This window comes from Oryx dammah, unplaced genomic scaffold, assembly GCF_014754425.2.
Source record: "Oryx dammah isolate SB20612 unplaced genomic scaffold, SCBI_Odam_1.1 HiC_scaffold_10, whole genome shotgun sequence".
NCBI classification, from domain to species: domain Eukaryota; kingdom Metazoa; phylum Chordata; class Mammalia; order Artiodactyla; family Bovidae; genus Oryx; species Oryx dammah.
The window spans coordinates 25317653-25340686 of NW_024070194.1; the positions used below are offsets into that span (position 1 = coordinate 25317653).

At 45.1% G+C, this 23034-nt stretch overlaps 1 protein-coding gene across 1 annotated transcript in view; it reads left to right on the forward strand.

Moving 5' to 3' along the window:
- RAB22A (RAB22A, member RAS oncogene family) overlaps nucleotides 1-12271 on the forward strand; it is a 52644-nt gene extending 40373 nt beyond the window's left edge. The window contains exons 4-7 of the mRNA XM_040248660.1: nucleotides 84-155; nucleotides 248-354; nucleotides 898-1007; nucleotides 5237-12271. Of these exons, the coding sequence (XP_040104594.1) occupies nucleotides 84-155; nucleotides 248-354; nucleotides 898-1007; nucleotides 5237-5334 (387 nt within the window). The 3' untranslated portion in view covers nucleotides 5335-12271. The remainder of the gene's footprint in view (nucleotides 1-83; nucleotides 156-247; nucleotides 355-897; nucleotides 1008-5236) is intronic.
- Nucleotides 12272-23034: the final 10763 nt, after the last annotated feature.

A 23034-nucleotide genomic window follows, 5' to 3' on the forward strand; every position in this document is an offset into this window, starting at 1 on the left:
GATCATGGGCTTCAAAGTCTAGTAAGAAGCATATTTAACCAGTTTTCCCGATTTTGTTGTTTATTTTCCCCTCTTCTCTGCAGTTTCGTGCCTTAGCGCCAATGTACTACCGAGGCTCGGCTGCAGCTATAATTGTTTACGACATCACGAAAGAAGTAAGGCCTGACATACCATCTTCTTGAGACTATTCTGAAAACTCTGTTTAGGTCGCTTCAGTCTCCAGTTGCTTTCCTCCTTTGTGTTACAGGAGACATTTTCTACATTAAAGAATTGGGTAAAAGAGCTTCGGCAGCACGGCCCACCCAATATTGTAGTTGCCATTGCGGGAAATAAGTGTGATCTTATCGATGTAAGGTGAGTTATTAGTGCAGGAGATACCAGTGCTGATTGTGTGTTCTTCTAACAGAGCACTATCCAGTAGAAGAATCTAGCTTCTCTTTTATCTCTGACGTTGAAAAATTCCTTTTTGTTGTTTGGTTGGGGTCCTGAAGTTTCAAACTAAAATTAAGAGTTCAGACACTCGGAGCTCATTAGATTATGTATCGAGACAGGTGTGTAATTTATTTAAACGTCAGTTGCAGCACACTTGAACATGATCTGTGATTGATGTAGCCTCAGCTCCCGTGGCACAGGGTACTCGAATGGGGAAAGGATATTTTAAGGAAAGCACGTCGATTGGCAGTTTCTCTGGACCACTTCCATGATCCTCCAAGCAAGGGCTCTAGTGGGGGGGGTAGGGAGAACCATGGTGATTCTCTGACTGTTCCATTAGATGCATTGATAGTGGTTCCAGGTTCCATTCTGATCATCATAACTCTGGTTAATTACTGGGTAGATGGGGATCACATTAAGCTCCTGACAGGTAGAGTTTGTGATCTACAGTTTATTGTTTTCCAGAGAGGTCATGGAGAGAGATGCCAAGGACTACGCCGACTCCATCCATGCAGTCTTTGTAGAGACAAGTGCGAAGAATGCGATAAACATAAATGAACTCTTTATAGAAATTAGTGAGTATCCCTACCTCATGCATTTCTTCTGTGCGGAGCAACTTGATGCAGCTTTATCTGGTCAGGGGGCATTTCCTCCCTACACAGAGCAGTCTAGACTGGTGGTGTTCTCAGTGGAATGAGATTTGAGAATTGAAGAGTGATGACAGGTTTTCATATTGGGCCGTAATTGCTGGAGAGCTGCTGCCTGATGACTGGCCCTTCTTTCTAGAAGGAGTGTTACTCCTGAATCAGTAATGTGCAAGGCCTTGGGGTCCTGGAAGCTGTCATCGTCCTCTCTCTCTTTAAATGTGTTTCAGTTAGTCATCCAAAGTCATCGAGCATGAATAAGATAAATAAAGGGACATGGACTGTGTGTGTAATTCCCCCGTAAGAAAGTCCTCAGAAATTAATATGAGGCTCTTGCCAGTGAGAGGTTAAGACACTCTTCCCCTCCCCTCCTCTTTCCCTTTTCAGAAGTGTTACAGTGATGACACTCAGTGGGAGAGTCTGCCACATACCTCTGGGACCATCCATGGATCGTATCTGTTCATTCATTTCATTCCAATTCATCAGAATGTTCACTGAGACCTGTTCCAGACTCGGGGGAGACAGCAGCAAGCGTGACGGGGCGGCCTCTGCAGTCCACTGGGGGAGAGACAGCACACAGGGAAGCAAGACCCTTTCTGATGATGAGCAGGAATACAAAGTACATAAGATAGACTGAAAGGAAAGAGTTTCTGCAGATGGTCAGGGAAGGCTTCTCTGAGGAGGCGCTGTTGAAGCCAGACCCTGACACAGCAGATGTGCAGAGCCCTAAGGTTCGTGTTAACTGAACAGGTCAGACTTGCACAAGAAGGATAGGAGAAAGCCACACTGAGATCCATCCTTTGGGGAGATCTGAAAGTGGAAGGGCACTTGGCCAGCTTGTAGAGGAAGGACCAGCAGGGCCAGGCTGGGACAAGCCCCAGGGAAGCAGACCTAGGGGCGCACCAGGACCTGGGGGCTGCAGGACGCCCTGGTGACCCTGACAGCTGGCCAGGGCAGGCCCGGCTCCAGCGAGCGGACGACAGTGGCAGGTAGGCCCCTGGCTACCTGGCCACCCCTTTACTGGGGTTACTTTTGGTTTTATTTTTAATTTTTGATGTTTTCAGTTTGTTCAGAGATCTGAAATTTATGTAACATGTCACACTTTTTAAATCTGGCCACTTACTGAAATATTTTCAGAGTACCATGCAGGCCTGCTGGGCCCATCTGCCGCCTGGAACAGCTGGTGGACACTGGTGTGTGAGCTCTAGTCCAGCCCCTTCCTTCCAACGTTAAAGAGCAGCAATATTTATTGTCTTCCTAGATTGTAAATAGCAGTTACTCAGGTGCATTCCTAAAAGGCAGTGTGTAAAGGTAGTTGGGAATTTTTCACAGTTTAGTTCAAGCTAAAATATCTGGGTATGTGGTATAATAATTATCACTGTTTTTGTAAAGTGTTCTATAGCAGTATTAAGAATAGGAAGGTAGTGAAGCCTACCAACAGTGAAAATTCCTATTTAAAAACTAGCCTGTACATACTGATTTTAACTGTGAAGAATTTAAAAAAAAAAATGTTTGTTCCAAAAGATTAGAAAAACTTAGAGAGATGTAAATTGAGTTTATTATTTACTGGGCATTGTAAAATCGAGTTAGCATGGGGCCTGGGTTTGCTGGCTTTTTATCGGAGTCTAATGTACATGCTGCAGAGTGCTCCCATCAGAAGTATAACGCTCCAGGGGTGTTCATGGACTGAGTAGACTCCTGGATCAGCACCCATGTCAAGACCCTGAAGTCTTGACAAGAACCTCACTCTTCCCCCTCCCACAGGGAACCCCCATCCTGACCACCAGCTCTTCTTGTTTTACCTGTTTTTAGACTGCATGCTTTTTAAAACGAACTGGGTTTGCTCACATGTGTCTGGTGTGTTTAACTCTACATCACATCTGGTAGCTAGGTCCCCGTGAGCATGTGACTCGTTGTCATCGCTGTGGAGTGGGTGTCAGGGCGGGCCACCTCCACAGGGCAGTTACCCGCCACGTGGATAGGCATCTGGTAGTTTTCCCCAGTTTCGAGCTGTGACAGGTAGAGCCTCTGTGAGCATTCTGTTTCATGTCCAGTGTGTGCACGACGTGTACACTTTTTTGTTGGGGGTCTGTTTACACCCAGGAGAAGATTTGCCGAGTCATCAGGTATGCACACATTGAGTACAGGTTTACTGCCCAGCAGCCTTCAGGGTGGTCACACCCGTCAACACGGACACCAGTGGGATCTGAGAACCCCAGTCACTCCATGTAGGGCCAGCAGGGTCGTGACCCACCACTTTGGACAGTGAATGAAGTCAAGCACCTTTCTGGCATTTGTTTACATTTTTATGATATTTAGATAGCCTCTTCTGTGTAGTTTTGCCTGTATTCCTGTTGGATTTATTTGCCTTTGTCTTAATGTTTATAGTTTATTTTGGCAGTGAGTCCATTGTTGATTATGTCTATTGGAAAGCTCTACTCTGCGCCTTGACTTTCATTTTTGGATCAATTCCTTCCGTGAACTGGAGCTTTAAATCTTAATGTATCCACTTTGTCCTTACTTTGCCTTGCAGTTAGCTCCTGCTTAAGAAATCCTTCCCTATTCCCAGGTCACGAAGGTGTTCTCCTCTGCTTTCTTCTAAAAGTATTTCAGAGATGGCTCTGTAATACCAGCTGTGTTTTTAGCATCCATTTATTGAGAAATAAATGATGAAAAGAGTCAGTAGAACTTTTAAATAAATTTGTGTTGTGGTCATAACAGTGCATGCAAGCATTTGAAAGTGCTTGTAGGACTTACTAGGGGTGCTTCCTCACCTCGTAGGCACCATGCTATGTACTGCCCTCCCCCCTACCCCGCCCCCCAGTTTGCAGGCTGCTGGACATGCTGGAGGCTCCAGTCTAGGCACCTGAGGACCTGGGAGTTGGCAGATTGCTGCTCTGCCTTGTTAATGCCAAACATGTGGGTGTCAGTTCGTCCCATGGTTTCAAAGTGCCTCAGCACCAGGTGGTGTGCTGAATGGACACTGGGAACATAGAGCCAGAGACATGCTGCTTTCCTCCAAAAGCATGGGGCCCCATTCAAGAGGTGAGGAGATCGCTGCCTGAGCAAACACGGGATGATGGGCTTCTGGCTCCTGACTAATGTGAGCGTCCAAGGTGCTAGACAGAGTTAGGAACTGCTCCTTGTAGCGGGAGCAGCCCTGAAGTTATCAGGGAGGGTGGGTGACTGGGTGATTTAAGGCTTCTCTCAAAATTGACACTATGCTTCACAGAGCAGTAAAGTGAAACCCATTCATTCTCATGCACTGTTGGTAGGAGAATAAAGTGGTGCAGCCTCTTCAGAGAGCAGTTTGGCAGCATCTGTCAAAATTTAAATTGCACGTCCTTCCTGCATTTGTGCTGGATAGACCCTGGGAGTGCAGTGTCTGTATCAGACGAACACCCAGGAGTGGAACTGCGTGACGCAGCTCTTCCCAGCCAGTCCATTTATCCTACACCAAGATAGTCTTTGCATTGTTGTTAAAGACATCAGAATACTGGAAACAAGCTAACTGTCTGTGAATTGGGGATCAATGGCAGGACATCCACAGACTCAGCATCACAGAGCCTGTAGACGAACTCTGCTTGAGCAGTGCCCAGATGCATGACATGAGAAGAGTCTGTGCTCCTGCCTGGGTTTTAAGAACAGGGATGGGTGCGTGTGTGTTCTGTGCACGTCTTTGCACACCCCTCTCTGGAAGGTGGCCTCTGCTACAAGACAGAAGGACAGGAGCGTTCTGATGCAGTTAAATGTTAAATCTTTTTTATACATTTAAAAATTGTGTACTAAATGCCAGGTGATACTCTTCTTTGGACCCTGGGACCAAAAAAAATGACAGGATATTAGTGGGAAAACTGATGGCAACAGAAAGTCTAGAGTTGGGTGAATAGTGATGTTCCAGTGTCAAGTTCCTCATTTTGGCCGAATCCCACGGTCATCCCATGAAGTCCCCAAACCGGGGAAGGCTGGGTGAGGGGACCCAGCAGTGCTGCATGTTGCAGCTCTTCTGTGCATGTAAACATCTTCCACAGTTAGAGACGTATTACCTTTTTTTAATTTTAGTGAGACCTGTCAAACTGCAGGTGTAGAATGGTCATGTATGAGAATGAAGCCTGAGAAAGTGAATGCTCACTGCCCTCCCTCCTGTCCTCTCGGTTTAGGTCGAAGAATTCCATCCACTGACGCTAGCCCACCTTCTGGCGGAAAGGGCTTCAAACTCCGCAGACAGCCTTCGGAGCCAAAGCGGAGCTGCTGCTGACCGGGCCTCGGCCCCCCCCGGGCTTCCTGATGAAGTAGGTGGTCCTGACAGGTCTCGGGAGGGCTGGGCCCCGCCTCCGGGGGTCACCTGCCAGTCTTGGATCTTCTTCGGGCAACAAGGATTCACAGGAATTGACCGGTTTCGTCTCCTCTTGGGAGACTGCAGCAATAATACGTCAGTCTGTGGACTTCCGTCCTGTAAAGAATCTCTGTGTACACAGGGACTGCATCATTGGCTCCTGATCTTGCTGAGAAGGAATGTACAGTTGTGTGGATGGTAGGATGAGATCACTGAGTAGCTTTGTAGTCAAGATTCTATGTCACATTTGTAAAGGGAAAATTAGCACTTTCGTGGTTCTTGAGGGGAAAAAAAAACGGCCTTGTGGAGACATTCCTTCCCTTGGTTTCCCATTGCCGTTGTTAGAGGGAGTGGTAGCATTTAGAATGTGTGTAGTTACCACCGTGGCGAGATGGCAGTTACGATCGTCTGAAGCTGACGTGGGTTGTTTCTGGGGCTGATGGAGAGGCACCCACTCCTGCCGTCTCTGACGCACTTTCCATTGGGCGCAGCAGCCCAGGACCCTGTCGCATGCGTGTCCCTAGGCACGTCACTGGCACCTTTTTAGGTAAGCTCTGATGATCAAGATGATGGTGGTAGAGAGGCTGCCTGGAACATGTTGAATTGCAGATTTAGTTTAAACTGACTAGCCATGTTTTCCAAAGGAAGAGAGGAAGCCCAGAAAGTGGAATAAATGCTGTCCGTTTTTTATTTAACCGAGTTGTCTTGGTGGGGGAAACAGTTATCTGCCGCTTGCTTAGCACATGTAAAGTTGTAGTCATATATTTATGAGACCAGTGCTTACAGATGATAAATTATGTAAATACATTAATAAAGTCTATGTTTCGTTTACCACTCCATTTACTCTTGCACCGGCCTGGCGCGCGCCCCCCCATTTCTCAGTTCGTGCACGGGAAGTTCTTTGAAGCACATTTTATGTGGTGCGGAAGCATAGAGCATGTGGCTCTAGGTTGTCAAGGGTTTCTCTGCCTTCCCTCCCACCACCCCTCCCCTGCAGTCCCATCTGGAAGCCACCGTACAGACAGATGCCACTTGGAGAAGCCTGACGAGTCCCTCCTAGCCTCGGGGTACAAGACCAAGCTCCTGAGCCCATGTCATTCACCTGGTCTTGGAAATAAAGCTGCTGCTAGCTTTCACAGCAGCCTCAGACCAACTGTTTGAAGAGCGCTTCTTCTCTTGTTAACAATTCTGCGTCTCTTTCCCTTATTTTCCCCTGCCTCTCTTAGTGGTTAACACTCTTTTCCCTCAGGGAGCCTAATGAGCTTTTTAATATAATCTAAAAATAAAGCACTGAAGTGAAGTTGGTGAAAATTTGTTCCTGGTCTAATCTGGCACCCTTCCAACCTGAGTATTGTAAGGGAAGGAAATTTACAAGATTAAATAGGAAATGAAACAGCTTGAATTTCAAACCAAATTGTGTTTTCAGAGCTATCCTTAAACTGAACAGTCAAAACTTTTAAAAATAATGGTTATTTCTTCACGCCCCCCACTTGATACAGTTAGATTTTAATGGGAAAATTATAAGTCAGATTAAGTGAAAAACAATTCCCTTCCTCAGTGTATATCTTGAGCATTTGGAATTGTTTATTCTCTTATTGAAATCATATAGAAGGAATGTAGGTAAAGTGCGCATGGACTCTCTCCTCCCCTGGCATCTAGCTTTCTTCCCCAGTGTGAGATTAGCAAGATTTGGACAGCATGCGTGATTCCAGGGCCAGGCACTTCACACCTGAGGGTGGTTAGGCTTTACTTCATATACATCCAAATGGACTGGCCATCAGGCCACTGCCCTGGTTGTTCCCTGACATTCCCCTCACTGGGCCTCTGTCTCCATGACAACAAAATAAAAACACTCGACTTGCCAAGAGGTGAGGCGTGTGTGGCCCTTTCTTATTTCACCAAAAGATGACACAGATCTGATCTATGACCTTCACAGTTTTTCCACCACAGCTGTCCATCAGCATGGCTGGTTTCATGGTGTCTGGGTGCACAGGGAAGGGCGGGCAGAGCGCTTCCGTGCCTCTCTGGTGGGTGAGGCCTCCCCTCCAAGCGTCTCTCACCCAATTGTGACGTGGGCTGCACAGAGCCCAGCACAGTCCATCCTTCAGCCCCTGCAGCCGCCTTCTTCTCCTGATCCTCGTGGTCCTCTCCACATGCTCCCTACACAGTTCGGGGCCCTCTCTTGCCCTCATTTTCCTCAGTCTGTCTCAGAAATCAGCGTGGCTCTGTACCTCACATGACATTTTCTTAAAACTCAACAGTAACAACTGTACCTTGCTCTCTCAGAGTCCATAATCCATACTCGATGAGAACAGGGGAAAGGATGTTTTCCGTTACCTTGTTTGCTTCTAAAAGCACAAAGATGGATATTAACGTCAGAAGCAGTGTTTTATTTTGAGCCCACTTTGGATTATTCACCTGAGTAAACAGTGATTTAATACATGTTTCATACATCCTTTATTCTTAGTTCTTATCATGAGAAAAAGCTAGCTTGTGAAGGAATTGAGACACAGCCCATTTATAAAAATCTGCTTTCGGTTATGACACAGGGCCATCTTTAAGAACTTGGGGGACTGAAAAGAGAAAAGCCATTCATTAGCTCTGAGTGTCTGTTGATTCCTCTCAGAGAAATGAAAATCAGGTCTTTGCTGGCGTCCAGTCCTAGGAACCAGTGATCTCCAGAACTCTCCTTTCACACAAGTGTTTTTCTGATTCTGTAATAACTCATTAATTACCATTTGGTGATTAAAAGAACATAAAGGGGGAGTATGATTAAGTGTCCTTCATCTTAAACTCCTTTTAAGAAGTGATTAGGGAGAAGTACCTACTGCAGGTCCTTCTGGTTCTAAATGAAACCTCCGTCTCCTGCTCTTCAGCCACAGTCAGGCCCAAGTGCTACACACTGCAACAGAAAGGTTCGGTTCCTTTACAACAACTCACTTCCTTGTCACCCATGTATGATTTTGTGGGAAGTGCCTGCCCCCCATTATATACACACTTCCTGGGTGCCTCTTCGCATCTGAGAGGACTGGACCCTTTGTGCCAGAGGCTCCATCTCCTAAGTGGGCCAGTGTCCTTCTTGAGGCTATCGGGTTTTGTTATTTCTAAATGTGTAGAAAGGTAAAGAAAACCATATTTACTTCTAGAACTTCTCTTTACGTTTTTGTATTTATTTCTTTTCTGTTCTCAAGAAGAAACATAGGTCTGCAAGACCTTCTAAATTAAACCCTGACAGAGTAATGAAAACATCCTCAGATGACATTCCATGGCTTTCCTGGAGACGTCAGACCAGTGTATCCAAACTTTTACGGCATCACATTAAAATGGGCAAGTTTAATTGAGACAGCAGTACACTAATTGGCATGTCAGCCTCAGAGCTTGAAAAGGCATTTGTTCACTGTTAAATGCATCCTTTATGGTCTGAGAGTATGTTTCAAAAGAGGTTATATAAATTCTTATAAGCATCTTTTCATTGTTGTTGTTATTTTTTTCAGAACACGCTGAGAACATGATTCATGGCCCCTTAGTGTATAAGAAATAACGTGTGCAGCATGTTATATATGTGACAGATGAGACCCCCCATACATTCAGATGTCTCTGCAAGAACCTGTATAAGCAGTGAGGAAACTTTTCCCTTCTAGGGAAAAGTCAGTGGAATTCCTTTCACTCTCATCTATACCAGGGACCCACTATAGAACATCTAGGGGTAATGACAGCCCACAGACTTGGGCTGCCTTTCCTCTCTCAACTCATTAGGCTGCAAATGTTCTCCCCCATCTCCGTAATGAAAGTTAAACGACAGTGATAAGCTGGAGAGTGGAAACCTGTGAAAATCCTTCCTAATTTAAATTTGTTGTAAAGGGACCAGCAGCATGACTTGTTTGTCTGCAGGAGATCGTCTCCCTTTTTAAAGTTAGTATTTTTTAAAAGAAGAAACAGGATATACCTTCAGGGGTCAGGCAGTAACTATAAACCTGCTCTCACTTACACGTGGTCCATCAAAAATGTTTCAGTGATTCAGAATATTTAGGAGATGTGTTCTAACTCCTGTGGTAGTGTAATTAAAAAACAGTCCAAGCAACAGAATTATCCAGGAGATAAACATGATGCTGTATGGTTTTAGCAGAGGGAAGTGGGGGTAGAATTTGGCTGGCCTTGGACTAAAAGAAATGACCTCTGCCCATTTCTCTTGACAGTAAGGTTACTTGTCTCAACTTCCAGTAATAGAAATCCAGGCAATGTGATCATCCGATTTGCAAGAAACATTAGTGAAATTCTGGGGCATTTGTCCTGTTTTATGTGCAAATGAAAGTTCAAAAAAAAATTAGGAAGGTGTTACATTTTTCAGGAGCCTCCACTTTTTCAGTCCAAGAGAATAAGTGAGTGACCTGTTTTGATGAAGTTTCATTAGACATAATGAAGGAAGGGAATAAATAGAACCAAGAATCTCCTTATTTCTCAGTTTGTCCTTCAGGATTCTCATAGCATATAAGGAAAATGATTTACCCTCCAAATCTAGAAGGACTTCCAGTGTCATAGATCAACTTTAATTTTTGGTCTGTACCATCAGAAATAACTAATGTCTGTGTTCTTTCCTCTTAGAGCATAATCAATTCCAGATAGGTTAGAATATGTGTGGCTTCCAAACAAAAGGATTCAGAAGTTTAATAAAAAGAAAAATATGGAATCTTCCATCTTTTCCTTTTATTACCTTCAACATTTTAGGTAGATAGTAAGATAATCTATCATCAGTAGATACTAGAGTTAAAACCATGGAATCTTAACAAATTTAACCGAATTTTTTTTTTTAATTCATTGCCAGTTTATTTTCAGATCAGTGTGGATGGTCCTGGCGTCCAGTGCCTCATCAAAATGCTTCATAATGGAAACAAAATTCTGGGTAGCTTTCCGTGAGCAGGAATTCAAGTGCCAAGAATTCAGCTAATTAATGGAAAATCCTCAGATAGTACTGATTGCTTTTTGAAAGCGCCTTCTCTAAATTGGCAGTTTTAAAGTGTAGACCTTAATCATCTGGTTAATCCCGCAAAAGAAACAAAACACACTGGTTTGATGCAACTTCTTGATTTGGGAACGTCTTCGTGTTTCCGGAAGTGAATAGTTTAATGCAGTACTGAAGAAGAAATCCATCTTTAAAACAGCATTTCACACACAGAACCAGTAATCTTCACTCAGGATTGAAATTGTTTAGGAAGCGCCCACCTTTCAGGTCATAGAGACAAGCCCACCACCCCTTCTTCCACAAGGCAAGGCCAGAGCCCACACTGAGCACCCAGCTGCCGTGGGGCAGGCCAGGGCTGCAGGCAACACACCCCCTCCCACTTCAGAAATAGTCAGCACCCAGCAGCCCATGATTTCACATTGGAGCTTAACGCTTAATTAATTGTTACTAATTTTTTCATGAAATTTATACTTGAATTGTCAGTTTGACACACACACACACACACACCCCCCACTGGAAAAACCTTGAAAGCAGGGCTTAAATTTGTATACCTCCGCTTACTTTGCCTATGAGGTGATTACACAGTTTGGGACACTTTTTCTTAATATGGATTTTGCACGTAATGTCAGGTCAGTCCAGCGTGAGGAGAGTTACCAGCATCTGGTTGGTCAGAGCCACCAATGGGTGCCTCTGTTTTTAAACCATTTGTTGTGTCATGTAGACAGTTTTATGGCCCTGGAAAAGATTTCTTTCTTTCACTCTCCTCCAGCAGCTTAGTCTCTCCATCATCCCACGTTACGAGTCACTCACACAATGGTCCATCACGCCTCTGACCTTCTTAAGAGTTGACATCTTGACTTCCTTGTGATCGAGGCCGTGATTCTTGCCTTATTTCTCCTTCGCTTTTTGCTGCGGGCTCTCCCTTAAAGACGCAGGGCACCCGCCACCACCTCAGTGTGTGCGACGTGCCTTCCTGTACTGCCTTACTTGGTCACAGCAGTGAGATTTGCCCACCTCATCCCATGGTGGGGGGAAAAAGCAAGAGGCAACCAGTGATGTCAGATAACACACAGACTAATTGAGGGGAAGAAGCCCAGCATTTCCAGAGAGGAGATGGGCGGTACTGGTTTACAGTGGCAGTATGACCGTGTCACAGAATGTTTTTGACCACTGGCAACAAGGCAGGTAAAGTGTCAGAACTTTCACTTAGTTTGTACTAGAACATTTGTTAAACTTCGGAAAACCCTAAGCCTAAAGTCTTGAAAAGAGATATGGAGATAGATGAGCCTAGACATTAAAAAAAATTAAGCTAAAGCCGATGTACCAGCAATTCTTATTTCTCCTAAGAATGTCATGCCTTTTCAAGACCTGATGCAAGGAGTAAGATACTTGTGCCTTTTTCTAATAGTGTCTATTATGGAAAAAAAAAAAAATCAAGTTGCTTACAGTTTAGACCGCCTTGTTGCACTATAAGCAGCCCAGATTCATAGCCATGGCTCCCCTGCATGATGCATTGCTTGACTACCTGTGATGAAATATTGTAATGATGGTTTGCCAAGCTTGTATGAATGTTTGAAGACTTTATTTTTGCAGTCATAACCTTGGGCTGGACCTAAGTCTATATATAAACCATATGGTATCTGTATTGTGTGTAGATGCTGACGAAAGAAAACTTGATCTTTTGATTTTTGTTGTAAGATTTTTCTTTTTATGTTTAGGCTAGTAGTAGATCATTTGCAAATGGTGGTTGATTTGGCATACTTCTAAACTGTATTGTTTCAGCTTGAATATTCCATACTAAACTTTTATAGAGTATAACATGCTAAGTCACTACAAAATTTGTTGTATTGTAAGGCGAGTGTAAACATTTTGTTAATAAAGTGCTATGTTTACAGATAACATGTTTGTCCTTCAACTGGTTTCTCTTTGTGATAGTCTTCATCACTCATTTTTCTTTTTCCTTTTTTTTTTTTTTTTTGACTGTGTCTTGGGGCATGTGTGATTTTAGTTCCCCAGCCAGGGATCGTGCCCACTGTGGAAGCACAGAGTCTTAACCACTGAACCACCAGGGAAGTCCTTCAGTTCAGTTCAGTTGCTCAGTCGTGTCCGACTCTTCGTGACCCCATGAATCGCAGCACCCCAGGCCTCCCTGTCCATCACCAACTCCCAGAGTTCACTCAAACTCACGTCCATCAAGTCGGTGATGCCATCGAGCCATCTTATCCTCTGTCATCCCCTTCTCCTCCTGCCCACAATCCCTCCCAGCATCAGAGTCTTTTCCAAGGAGTCAACTCTTTGCATGAGGTGGCCAAGTACTGGAGTTTCAGCTTTAGCATCAGTCCAGTCCTTCATCACGTGTTTTTCTTAACTAAATCTCCTGAAGTCATTTTAAAATGATTTTTGAAAACTGAAATGCCAGAACTTTGGTAGCTGTGGTGTCTGATGAGCAGCGTGGTATTTGTATCCATCAACCCAGCTCCAAGCATCTCTCCTTTAGTCACCTCCTCCTTCCTGTCCCTGTCCTTCCCAGGGTTCAGATGGGGAACCCTGCTGGAGACAGACCTGCAAAGCCTCCAGCAAGCATTTTGCGGGAACACTGTTTTCTCACTAACTCAGGTTCATGAGCAAAAGGTTTTATACCATCTTCTGATATCTGGTTGGTTTCATCAAAGATGCCAGCGTTGCCATTCAGAGTGGACTTCAGCTTGGATGTCCTCAGTGCCATGCAGTGCCCACAGAAACACGGCTTCACACACTGGTTTTCTCTTTGACCTCCCTCTGAGATAGAAGCACGGTTGTCTTCATGCCGTGTTTGTGTTGACAGCAGGTGTGTTCACCTGAGGGAACCTGAGAGAGCAGAGAAGCCTGCAGATGGACAGATTGGAGTTTGTGCTTCAGCTTAGCCCTTCCTCGGCTATGTGACCTTAGACAAAGTTCTTACCCTCTCTGAGTTTTGTGGCCTGCATCCGTAAAATGAGAAGGTGAAAGAGAGCCAAGCACACTTGACTGTTGGGGGGAGATGCTCGTATAACTGCCATTCAGCACAGTGTTAACAAAGAGTACGTCCTCGCATATAATTTGTTTGAAAATTCATCTCCCTGATCGTCTTCATCTGTTTCAGTTAAAATAGCTGTTTGTCATTAGTTTGGGTTTTTTCGTTTCTTCCAATTTTTTGAGACATACAGGAAGCTCCAGTTGCTCAGCATCCTTGCCAACACTTGGTATGTTCTTTTCCACTTTAGCCATTCTGCCAGGGGGGTAGTGGTATCTTACAGTGGAATTTGCATTTTCCCGTTCAATGTGTGTTCTTTAGTCCACATCCTCCAGTGTTACAAGTGATACAACACCCACAGCTAGAGCTGCATGTGTGGGGAGCCCCAGACCCAGGCTCGACTCACAGGTCCTTAGTCTGTTCAGATACACCAGAACAGACAATAGACGGAGTTGAAAGGGGAACCAGAACCTGGTAGGGGAATGCTTGCTGCATATATGAGAGAATGAATTACTATCTATAGTGAACAAAGAGTGTCCAGGATGCGGAAGGAACCACCCTCAAAAAGGGAAATGAAAGGACCCATAACATGAGAAAACAATTCACAAAAAAATACAAGTAGCAAATTAACAAATTACAGAGGATTAAACTACACTAATGCACATCCAAACTGGTGAACTAGTGTTTGGCCTGTTGGTGAAAAGGAAGCACAACCCAATCTCTTAGAGGAGAACACCCCACCCCTCAGTCCTCATCTAAAGGTACCACCCCCTGGAGATCCTGTGGAAGAATTTACACAAACGGTAGAATAGTCTTTGCAGCCTTGTACATAGTTTCTAGAAAAGGAGCAGAAAGGAATAAAATGTCAGATACAAATTAATGTGGAAAGGTGTGCCCAGTGTATTGCTGAGTAAAAAATAGCAGGATGTATAGAATATGAGTATTTAAAACAAGTTACACACATGTACACGTTTATACCCTATGGTCTGTAGTCCACCAGGCTCCTTTGTCCATGGGATTTTCCAGGCAAGAATACTGGAATGGATTGCCATTTCCTCCTCCAGGGGATCTTCCCAATCTAGGGATCAAACCCACATCTCATGTCTCCTGCGTTAGGAGGCAGGTTCCTTACCACTAGTACCACCTGGGAAGCCCACATATTAGGCTGTTAACCTGTCAAAATAGTACCCAAGCCAGTCTCATTTATAGATGCCAAGAAAGAGAAGACTCCGTGCCAAAGGGGAAGCAGCAAATGAGCGCCCATCCGAAACAAGGATGTTTTGAACACATGCACAAAACAACTGTGCTTTATTTTTCCACAAGCAACTGGCTATTGCCTTAGAACAAATAGGAACTAAATCACGGACCCAGTTTTCTAAGCAATTTTAATGTTTATTGCAGATATTTCTTTTCCCACTAAAACTTTAGAACTACATTTCTATTAAGATGGTAAATTATAAATCTAAAATGCAAAACCTTTAAAACTTTTCAGTTGTTTGGCTTACAATAACACTAGCCAAAAACATGATTCTCCACTGAAAATGTCAGTGTTGGTTGAAAAGTAAAGCATCACCAGGCTTCTAGAATTTACCAGGAATATTAAACAACCACTTCTTTTTATTCTGTTTCTGAGACACCACTGCTGGAGCTTGAAAGGGAGTGAAGTGAAAGTCACTCAGTCGTGTCCAATTCTTTGCGACCTGATGGACTATACAGTCCGTAGAATTCTCCAGGCCAGAATACTGGAGTGGGTAGCCTTTCCCTTCTCCAGGGGATCTTCCCAACCCAGGGATCGAACCTAGGTCTCCCACATTGCAGACGGATTCTTTACCAGCTGAGCCACAAGGGAAGACCAAGAATACTGAAGTGGGTAGCCTATCCCTTCTCCAGAGGATCTTCCTGACCCAGGAATCCAACCGGGGTCTCCTGCATTGCAGGCAGACCTAAGCTACCAGGGAAGCCCTTAGAAGGGAGAAGAAGGGGGAAAAAAAGAAAGACTTTACAGCCAACACCTTGTCAAAATGAATCACTGTGTTAATAATTTTAATCAGACCTCTGGTCACTCAGGTTTTTTATTTTCAATATAACCTCTCAGCATCTTCCAGAAAACAATGTAAGAATGCAGAGATCACCTTTTAAGATGTGTGCGTCATGCTGACACAACCACAGGTATCACTGTTAAAGAGGTGGGAAACAGGACAAGAGAGTCAGAATTCTCTTTATTAAGACTCAGTGTAGAATATTATTACCTTCAGGCCTCTGTTAAATAAAATATATGGAAAACATAACGGGAAAGCTACCAAGGCTCCACTCCATTAGAGAAAGGTCACTTTTAAGAAGAAAATTGTAGGGTCGTGGATAAAAATGTGAGGATAATGCTCGGTATTTGGGCACAAAATCTGTGCCCACGATATACCATCATCAGCACTGGAATTTCAATCACCCACTCCAGCAACCAGGTCAGGTCACCTCTTTCTTTGCATATAAATGAGATCACATCGTAATTTTTTGGAAAAATGGAAAAGGAAAAAATGAGCAGACATGATAGCAATGACCTGGGTGCTGTTTACCAGCAAGGCAATAGAAGACCTGCCTGAATTACCAGTTATGAATACCTGGAGCCATCAAATCATAAAAGATCCCACTAAGGAGACTCTTGAGAGTTCCTGAGACAGCAAGGAGATCAAACCAGTCAATCCTAAAGGAAATCTACACTGAATATTCACTGGAAGGACTGATGCTGAAGCTGAAGCTCCAATCCTTTCACCACCTGATGCAAAGAGCTGACTCATTGGAAAAGACCCTGATGCTGGGAAAGATTGAGGGCAGAAGGAGAAGGGGGTGACAGAGGATGAGATGGTTGGATGGCATTGCTGATTCAATGGACATGAACTTGGGCAAACTCCAGGAGATGGTGAAGGACAGGGAGGCCTGGAGTGCTACAGCCCATGGGGTTGCAAAGAGTCGGACATGACTTGGTGGCTGAACAATGAGGGTATTTGAATATTTTTACTTTTATTTTTATATTTGATATTTCCACTGTGATAGCCCCATATTAAAGAAGTAGAGTCTCTGTGGGTTTTCTTTTCCCTGGTCTTAAATTACTCCTCGCCAGACAAATCTGCTGAATGTAACAGGAGATGGGAACATGGGCGGCCAAGTGGCAGTTTTTATAGATGGCCTGTTAATGACCTCACGGTGCTGAAAGGACAGCCTCTTATGATACAAATATGGTGATGATTATTGTGTGTATCAAATTATCCTCCCCCCCCCAAAAAAAGAAACCTCAGGCCACCTTGAAGGGAAGACCAACCTGGAAAGACTCTTTGGCATTAACTGGATTAAAATGATGTGCAGGCTTCAGTGATCCAGTAATCTTGAAGAGAGCATTTCAAGACATGGAATAAGATTACGTTTCCTTGAGCTGTTCTCTGAGATGAATGACTCAGGGCTCGTTTTTCGAAGGGGGTTCCAAGGCCAACCCGAAGACATTTAGTATTTTGCCAACTCAGTGGCTGCTTCAACTCTGGCTACCTCCTCTGTGAGGCAGCGTGTGATTTTATTTGCTAAATGATAGCGATGCCAACTTCATGGGGCTACTGTGAATAGCTAATGATGGCAAGCACTCAAGCTCCATAAATCAATATTATTAATTGCATCAATAATAAACATACAAATTCTATTATTAGCTCTGGCATCTGATAGCCTGTTACAAAACCACACAGGGTCAGTGCCTGCTTTTTTTCCACCATGGTCCCTTTAGGGACTCTTTGCTTGTTTCTATATTACAGCCTAAAAAATATAAAAGTTTGTTCTTTGTTTTTCATAATGCTGTAGTTTAAATAAAAATACACACCCACACATGCCTCTGAGTACACAAAATGAAGCAAAGGCAACAACTTAAATGGCAAAGTAAAATGAAGAAAAAAGAAGCAGTGTTATAGCCCCAGTCTCAGGAGAACGGCACAGAATGAGAAGGGTTTGGACCAGAGAACTTTGGGGCTGTGAGGGGGGAGCACAGAGGAGATGGAAGTGGGCAAGAACAGCTGAAGTGATGAAGTGCCTGGGCCCAAAGGCACTGATGCCCACGGCCACAGCAAGATAAATGCCACTCCCTGCCCTCCCAGGTACCAGCTTTCAGAGGCTGATCCATCATCATTTGTTACTAATATCATCCAATGTTAAAACTTTCCTGCCACTGCAAAGCCCTACATCTTGGACAGGGAGGAATAAGTGGATGAAAAATCACAAGGTTTTATGACCCCTATCACACACCATGCGTTATCACAACACAAATACATGAGGACCCCATGAGGGAATTAATCTTCTAAGAGATAAAGCTGGTTCTTTCTGATACCTTTCCCATGGGAGGAAATAACAGAAGGCATTTACTACATGCCCTCTTTTCTAATTGCTGCGAATGAAGAATAGCTTGCTTGTGTTGAATAAAAGATGGGTGGATAGGGGATGTCTTCACCAAGTTACACACTGATCATGAAGAGCCTGTTTTTCATGCTGTTTCCTGGATATGCTGTACTTAGAGTGAGACGTATTTGCTCATTTCCTTTACAAATTACCAAAAAACAAACCCACCCTGAAATAACTAAAATCTCCAGGAACATCACTGCTCCCAACCCCACACAGCTTACAAGCCTCCCAGATGTAACACAAGGGACCAGGGGAACTCTTTGAAATGCCACCCTCATGGTCATAGATACACTTCACTGAGGATTTACCATGTGCCCAGAACAGGGCACTAAGGACTTTCCTGGCACTGACCAATTCATTGCATCCTCCCCAAACCTTAGCAAGAGAAACTGACTATATCCCACCTTACAGATTGGCTCAGATGGTAAAGAATCCACCTGCAACGCAGAAGGCCCTGTGTTCAAATCAACGCAGATTTGATTCCTGTGTCGGGAAGATCCCCTGGAGAAAGGAATGGCAACCCACTCCAGAATTCTTGCCTGAAGAATTCCATGAACAGAGGAGCCTGGGAAGCTCAAAAAGAGTCAGACATGACTGAGGGACTGATCAACTGATCATGCACATACCTTACAGACGGGGTGTGGACAGGGAAGGAAAAGCCACTCGTGGTGGCCAGAAACTGGCCAGGCACTCACGGTGGGTCCTGATGCTCTCTCTCTTATTGAGCAGAATTCCACAGGACACCAGCATCACACAGGCCACTGCATGACCAGAGAGAGTCCAGACAATAACAAGAATCTACTCCAGTCATCATTCTGAGCCCAGACAAGAAAACTGTCTAACCCCACCCAAATTGACCTCTCCCAGCTAACCTGAGTGGTGGGCAGGCTGCTGCTTTGCCAGTTGCTCACATTCAAGGCTGGCTCTGGTCTGCCCCCTCTGGATCCCCACCGGATCACAGAATCACCCCTTCCTGGCAGCATCTTTTTTGTTGTTCAGTCACTCGGTTGCATCTGACTCTGCAACCCCATGGACTGCAGCATGCCACGTGGCATCTAACCCTGAGCGAAACCCTACTTCCTCAAGTCCTTCAGGCGTTCTGCAAGCTCTCTCCTCCCTGCCACAGTGAGTAATAACCCCACCTCATTCCTCTACAGGGGCCTCCCAGGTGCCTCAGCCGTAAAGAATCTACCTATAATGTGGGAAACACAGGAGACACAGGTTCAATCTCTGGGTCAGGAACTTTCCCTGCAGGAGGAAATGGCAAGCCACTCCAGTATTCTTGCCTGGAAGATTCAATGGACAGAGGAGCATGGTGGGCTACAGTCCATAGAGTCACAAAGGGTCAGGCATAACTGAGCACTCAGGCATGCATTCCTTTACAGGTGTCTTCCCGGAGCATTGGCTGGAGGGCATTGCCCAGAGCCCAGGAACCTGCCAGAGGCCACACACCTAGCACCTCTCAGTTCAGTTCAGTCGCTCAGTCGTGTCCGACTCTTTGCGACCCCATGAATCACAGCACCCCAGGCCTCCCTGTCCACCACTACCTCCCAGAGTTCACCCAAACTCTTGTCCATCGAGTAAGTGATGCCATCCAGCCATCTCATCCTCTGTCGTCCCCTTCTCCTCCTGCCCCCAATCCCTCCCAGCATCAGAGTCTTTTCCAATGAGTCAACTCTTTGCAGGAGGTGGCCAAAGTACTGGAGTTTCAGCTTCAGCATCATTCCTTCTAAAGAAATCCCAGGGCTGATCTCCTTCAGAATGGACTGGTTGGATCTCCTTGCAGTCCAAGGGACTCTCAAGAGTCTTCTCCAACAGCACAGTTCAAAAGCATCAATTCTTCAGCACTCAGCTTTCTTCACAGTCCAACTCTCACATCCATACATGACCACTGGAACAACCATAGCCTTGACTAGACGGACCTTAGTCTCTGCTTTTGAATATGCTATCTAGGTTGGTCATAACTTTTCTTCCAAGGAGTAAGCATCTTTTAATTTTATGGCTGCAGTCACCATCTGCAGTGATTTTGGAGCCCCTCAAAATAAAGTCTGACACTGTTTCCACTGTTTCCCCATCTATTTCCCATGAAGTGATGGGACCAGATGCCATGATCTTCGTTTTCTGAATGTTGAGCTTTAAGCCAACTTTTTCACTCTCCTCTTTCCCTTTCATCAAGAGGCTTTTTAGTTCCTCTTCACTTTCTGCCATAAGGGTGGTGTCATCTGCATATCTGAGGTTATTGATATTTCTCCCGACAATCTTGATTCCAGCTTGTGTTTCTTCCAGTCCAGCATTTCTCATGATGTACTCTGCATAGAAGTTAAATAAGCAGGGTGACAATATACAGCCTTGATGTACTCCTTTTCCTATTTGGAACCAGTCTGTTCCATGTCCAGTTCTAACTGTCGCTTCCTGACCTGCATACAGATCTCTCAAGAGGCAGATCAGGTGGTCTGGTATTCCCATCTCTCTCAGAATTTTCCACAGTTTATTATGATCCACACAGTCAAAGGCTTTGGCATAGTCAATAAAGCAGAAATCAATGTTTTTCTGGAACTCTCTTGCTTTTTCCATGATCCAGTGGATGTTGGCAATTTGATCTCTGGTTCCTCTGCCTTTTCTAAAACGAGCTTCAACATCTGGAAGTTCGCAGTTCACGTATTGCTGAAGCCTGGCTTGGAGAATTTTGATCATTACTTTACTAGCATGTGAGATGAGTGCAATTGTGCGGTAGTTTGAATATTCTTTGGCATTGCCTTTCTTTGGAATTGGAATGAAAACTGACCTTTTCCAGTTCTGTGGCCACTGCTGAGTTTTCCAAATTTGCTGGCATATTGAGTGCAGCACTTTCACAGCATCATCTTTCAGGATTTGAAATAGCTCTACTGGAATTCCATCACCTCCACTAGCTTTGTTTGTAGTGATACTTTCTAAGGCCCACTTGACTTCACATTCCAGGATGTCTGGCTCTAGATGAGTGATCACACCATCGTGATTATCCGGGTCGAGAGCTGCTCAATTGGGGTTTGGCCTAGGTAGCAGGCTCCACTGCCCCACATAGGATCACACATTTCCCAGCGTGAAATGATGGTGTTTATGGCAACCATTCAGATTTCCTGAGAACACTGCATTTGCTTTACATATTGCGATCACTTGTTTTGTTTTTTTCCCCCAGATAAAAACGCAGTCGTGACAGTATTGAGAATCCATGGCGCTAAGGATTCATGGGAGCTATCGCAGGAACATGAAAATGGAGAAGCCAAACCTTAAACACCTCCACCCCATCACCTCTGCCTCCCTCCACTCTCCCCTTGGGGCCCCTGCTCCACTGGCTTTGCCACCACGTTCTGGGGGGGGTCAGGCTACAGGGACTCATCCTCCTCTTCTGAGCCTGGCGTCCGGGGCTGCAGCACAGTTTCTGTTCTCAGAGGGCCCTGGGGAGTGGCCAATGGCTCAGCAAGACAGTAGAGGTGGGGGACTTGAAGCTGCATTCAGAGAGCAAGCAGAGTTTTTAATCAGATCAATGAAAACTGTCAAGTTTTCTATTGATGACTTCCTTCGCTAGTTGCTTTTTTTTCTTCTTAATGTACTAATGTTATTTATTTGGGGGTGTCGGGGAAAGGCCCATAGAGATGATGAGGAAGGTCTCACACCCCCAGCCCCCTGCCACCCCCTGGCGAGGACTCTGGAGGGAAAGCTGCATATACAGTGAAAAATCACTGGGGCTTAGAGACTAGCGAGCTTTGCACATTTTAAGCACGCACGCACACACACACACACACACACAAGAACACACACATACAAGTGGATGCACCATCTTCTCCCTGCCACAGAACCCCAGACACACTGGAAATCGTCTGTGGGGTGGCTATCGCCTCTCCCCACAAGGAGACCAGGCTTACTCCTGACCTCATCAAACATTTATCAGGTAGCTCCGCTCCTTGCATGGCCCCGGGGGGAGCAGCGAGGTAAATATGCCTTCCTAACCCCTAAGGAGCTTAGAATCTAATTATCTTCTAGAAATCCTTTGGGGATCTGTTAATAAATCAATACGAATGATTTGTAATTAGAATATCAATTATTTGTATGCAAATGTGGCCTTCTGGGTGCTTGGGGACACGGCCTAAGGATGGAAAAGACTTTCTCCCCCACCTCCCTTCAAATTTTTAATTACATTATTTTATTCATTCATCAAACATGTAACGAGCACCTTTTATGTGCCAGGCACAAAGATGGGGACCATGAATCCATCTCCTCTCTGATTGCTCCCAGTTAGGAATGAGAGACCAAGGGGGTTTGGGGTGGCGGGGCGAGTTTGCTTATGGGGGCAAAGGGAGAAAAACACTGGTTTCCTTCCTCTGCACCTCCCAACAACCACCCCATTCCCTGAGCAGACAGCCCCTCCTGAGTCCTCCTGCCTGAGCTTGGAGGGCCCACTTCTTTGGATAAGGGTTAGGCCATACAACTGCACCCCTGTATGCAAAGATGTGGGGCGGCTCTGAGTATGACCTCCACCTCCATCCAGGCCAGTTTGGAGGTGCTCAGTCTGCATGAGTTTTAACAAGTCCTACGTATGAGCTGGGCTTCCCTGGTGGGTCAGTGGTAAAGAACCCGCTTACTAATGCAGGAGACATGGGTTCAATCCCTGGGTCAGGAAGATCCCCTGGAGAAGGAAATGACAACTTACTCTAGTATTCTTGCATGGGAAATCCCATGGACAGAGGAACCTGGTGGGCTACAGTGCATGGGGTTGCAAAAGATTTGGACATGACTTAGCAACTAAATAACAACACTGTATGAGCTAGTTCTGAAACTTCAACGCCTGGTAACCCTGGATCTTCCTCTCTCTCTCCCTTTCGCCCTGCCTTCCTCCATTCCTTCCTTCTTTCCTCCACTCATCCCTCTACGGATTGCTTCAAGCCTTTGCTAGAAGCTCAAATCAGGGATGGATCATTCATGAAACTCGTATCTCAGTGGGGAGACTGCTGCTAAGTCACTTCAGTCATGTCTGACTCTGTGCAACCCCATAGACGGCAGCCCACCAGGCTTCCCCGTCCCTAGGATTCTCCAGGCAAGAACACTGGAGTGGGTTGCCATTTCCTTCTCCAATCCATGAAACTGAAAAGTGAAAGTGAAGTCACTCAGTCATGTCCAACTCTTTGCGACCCCATGGACTGCAGCCCACCAGGCTCCTCTGTCCGTGGGACTTTCCAGGCAAGAGTGCTGGAGTGGGGTGCCATTG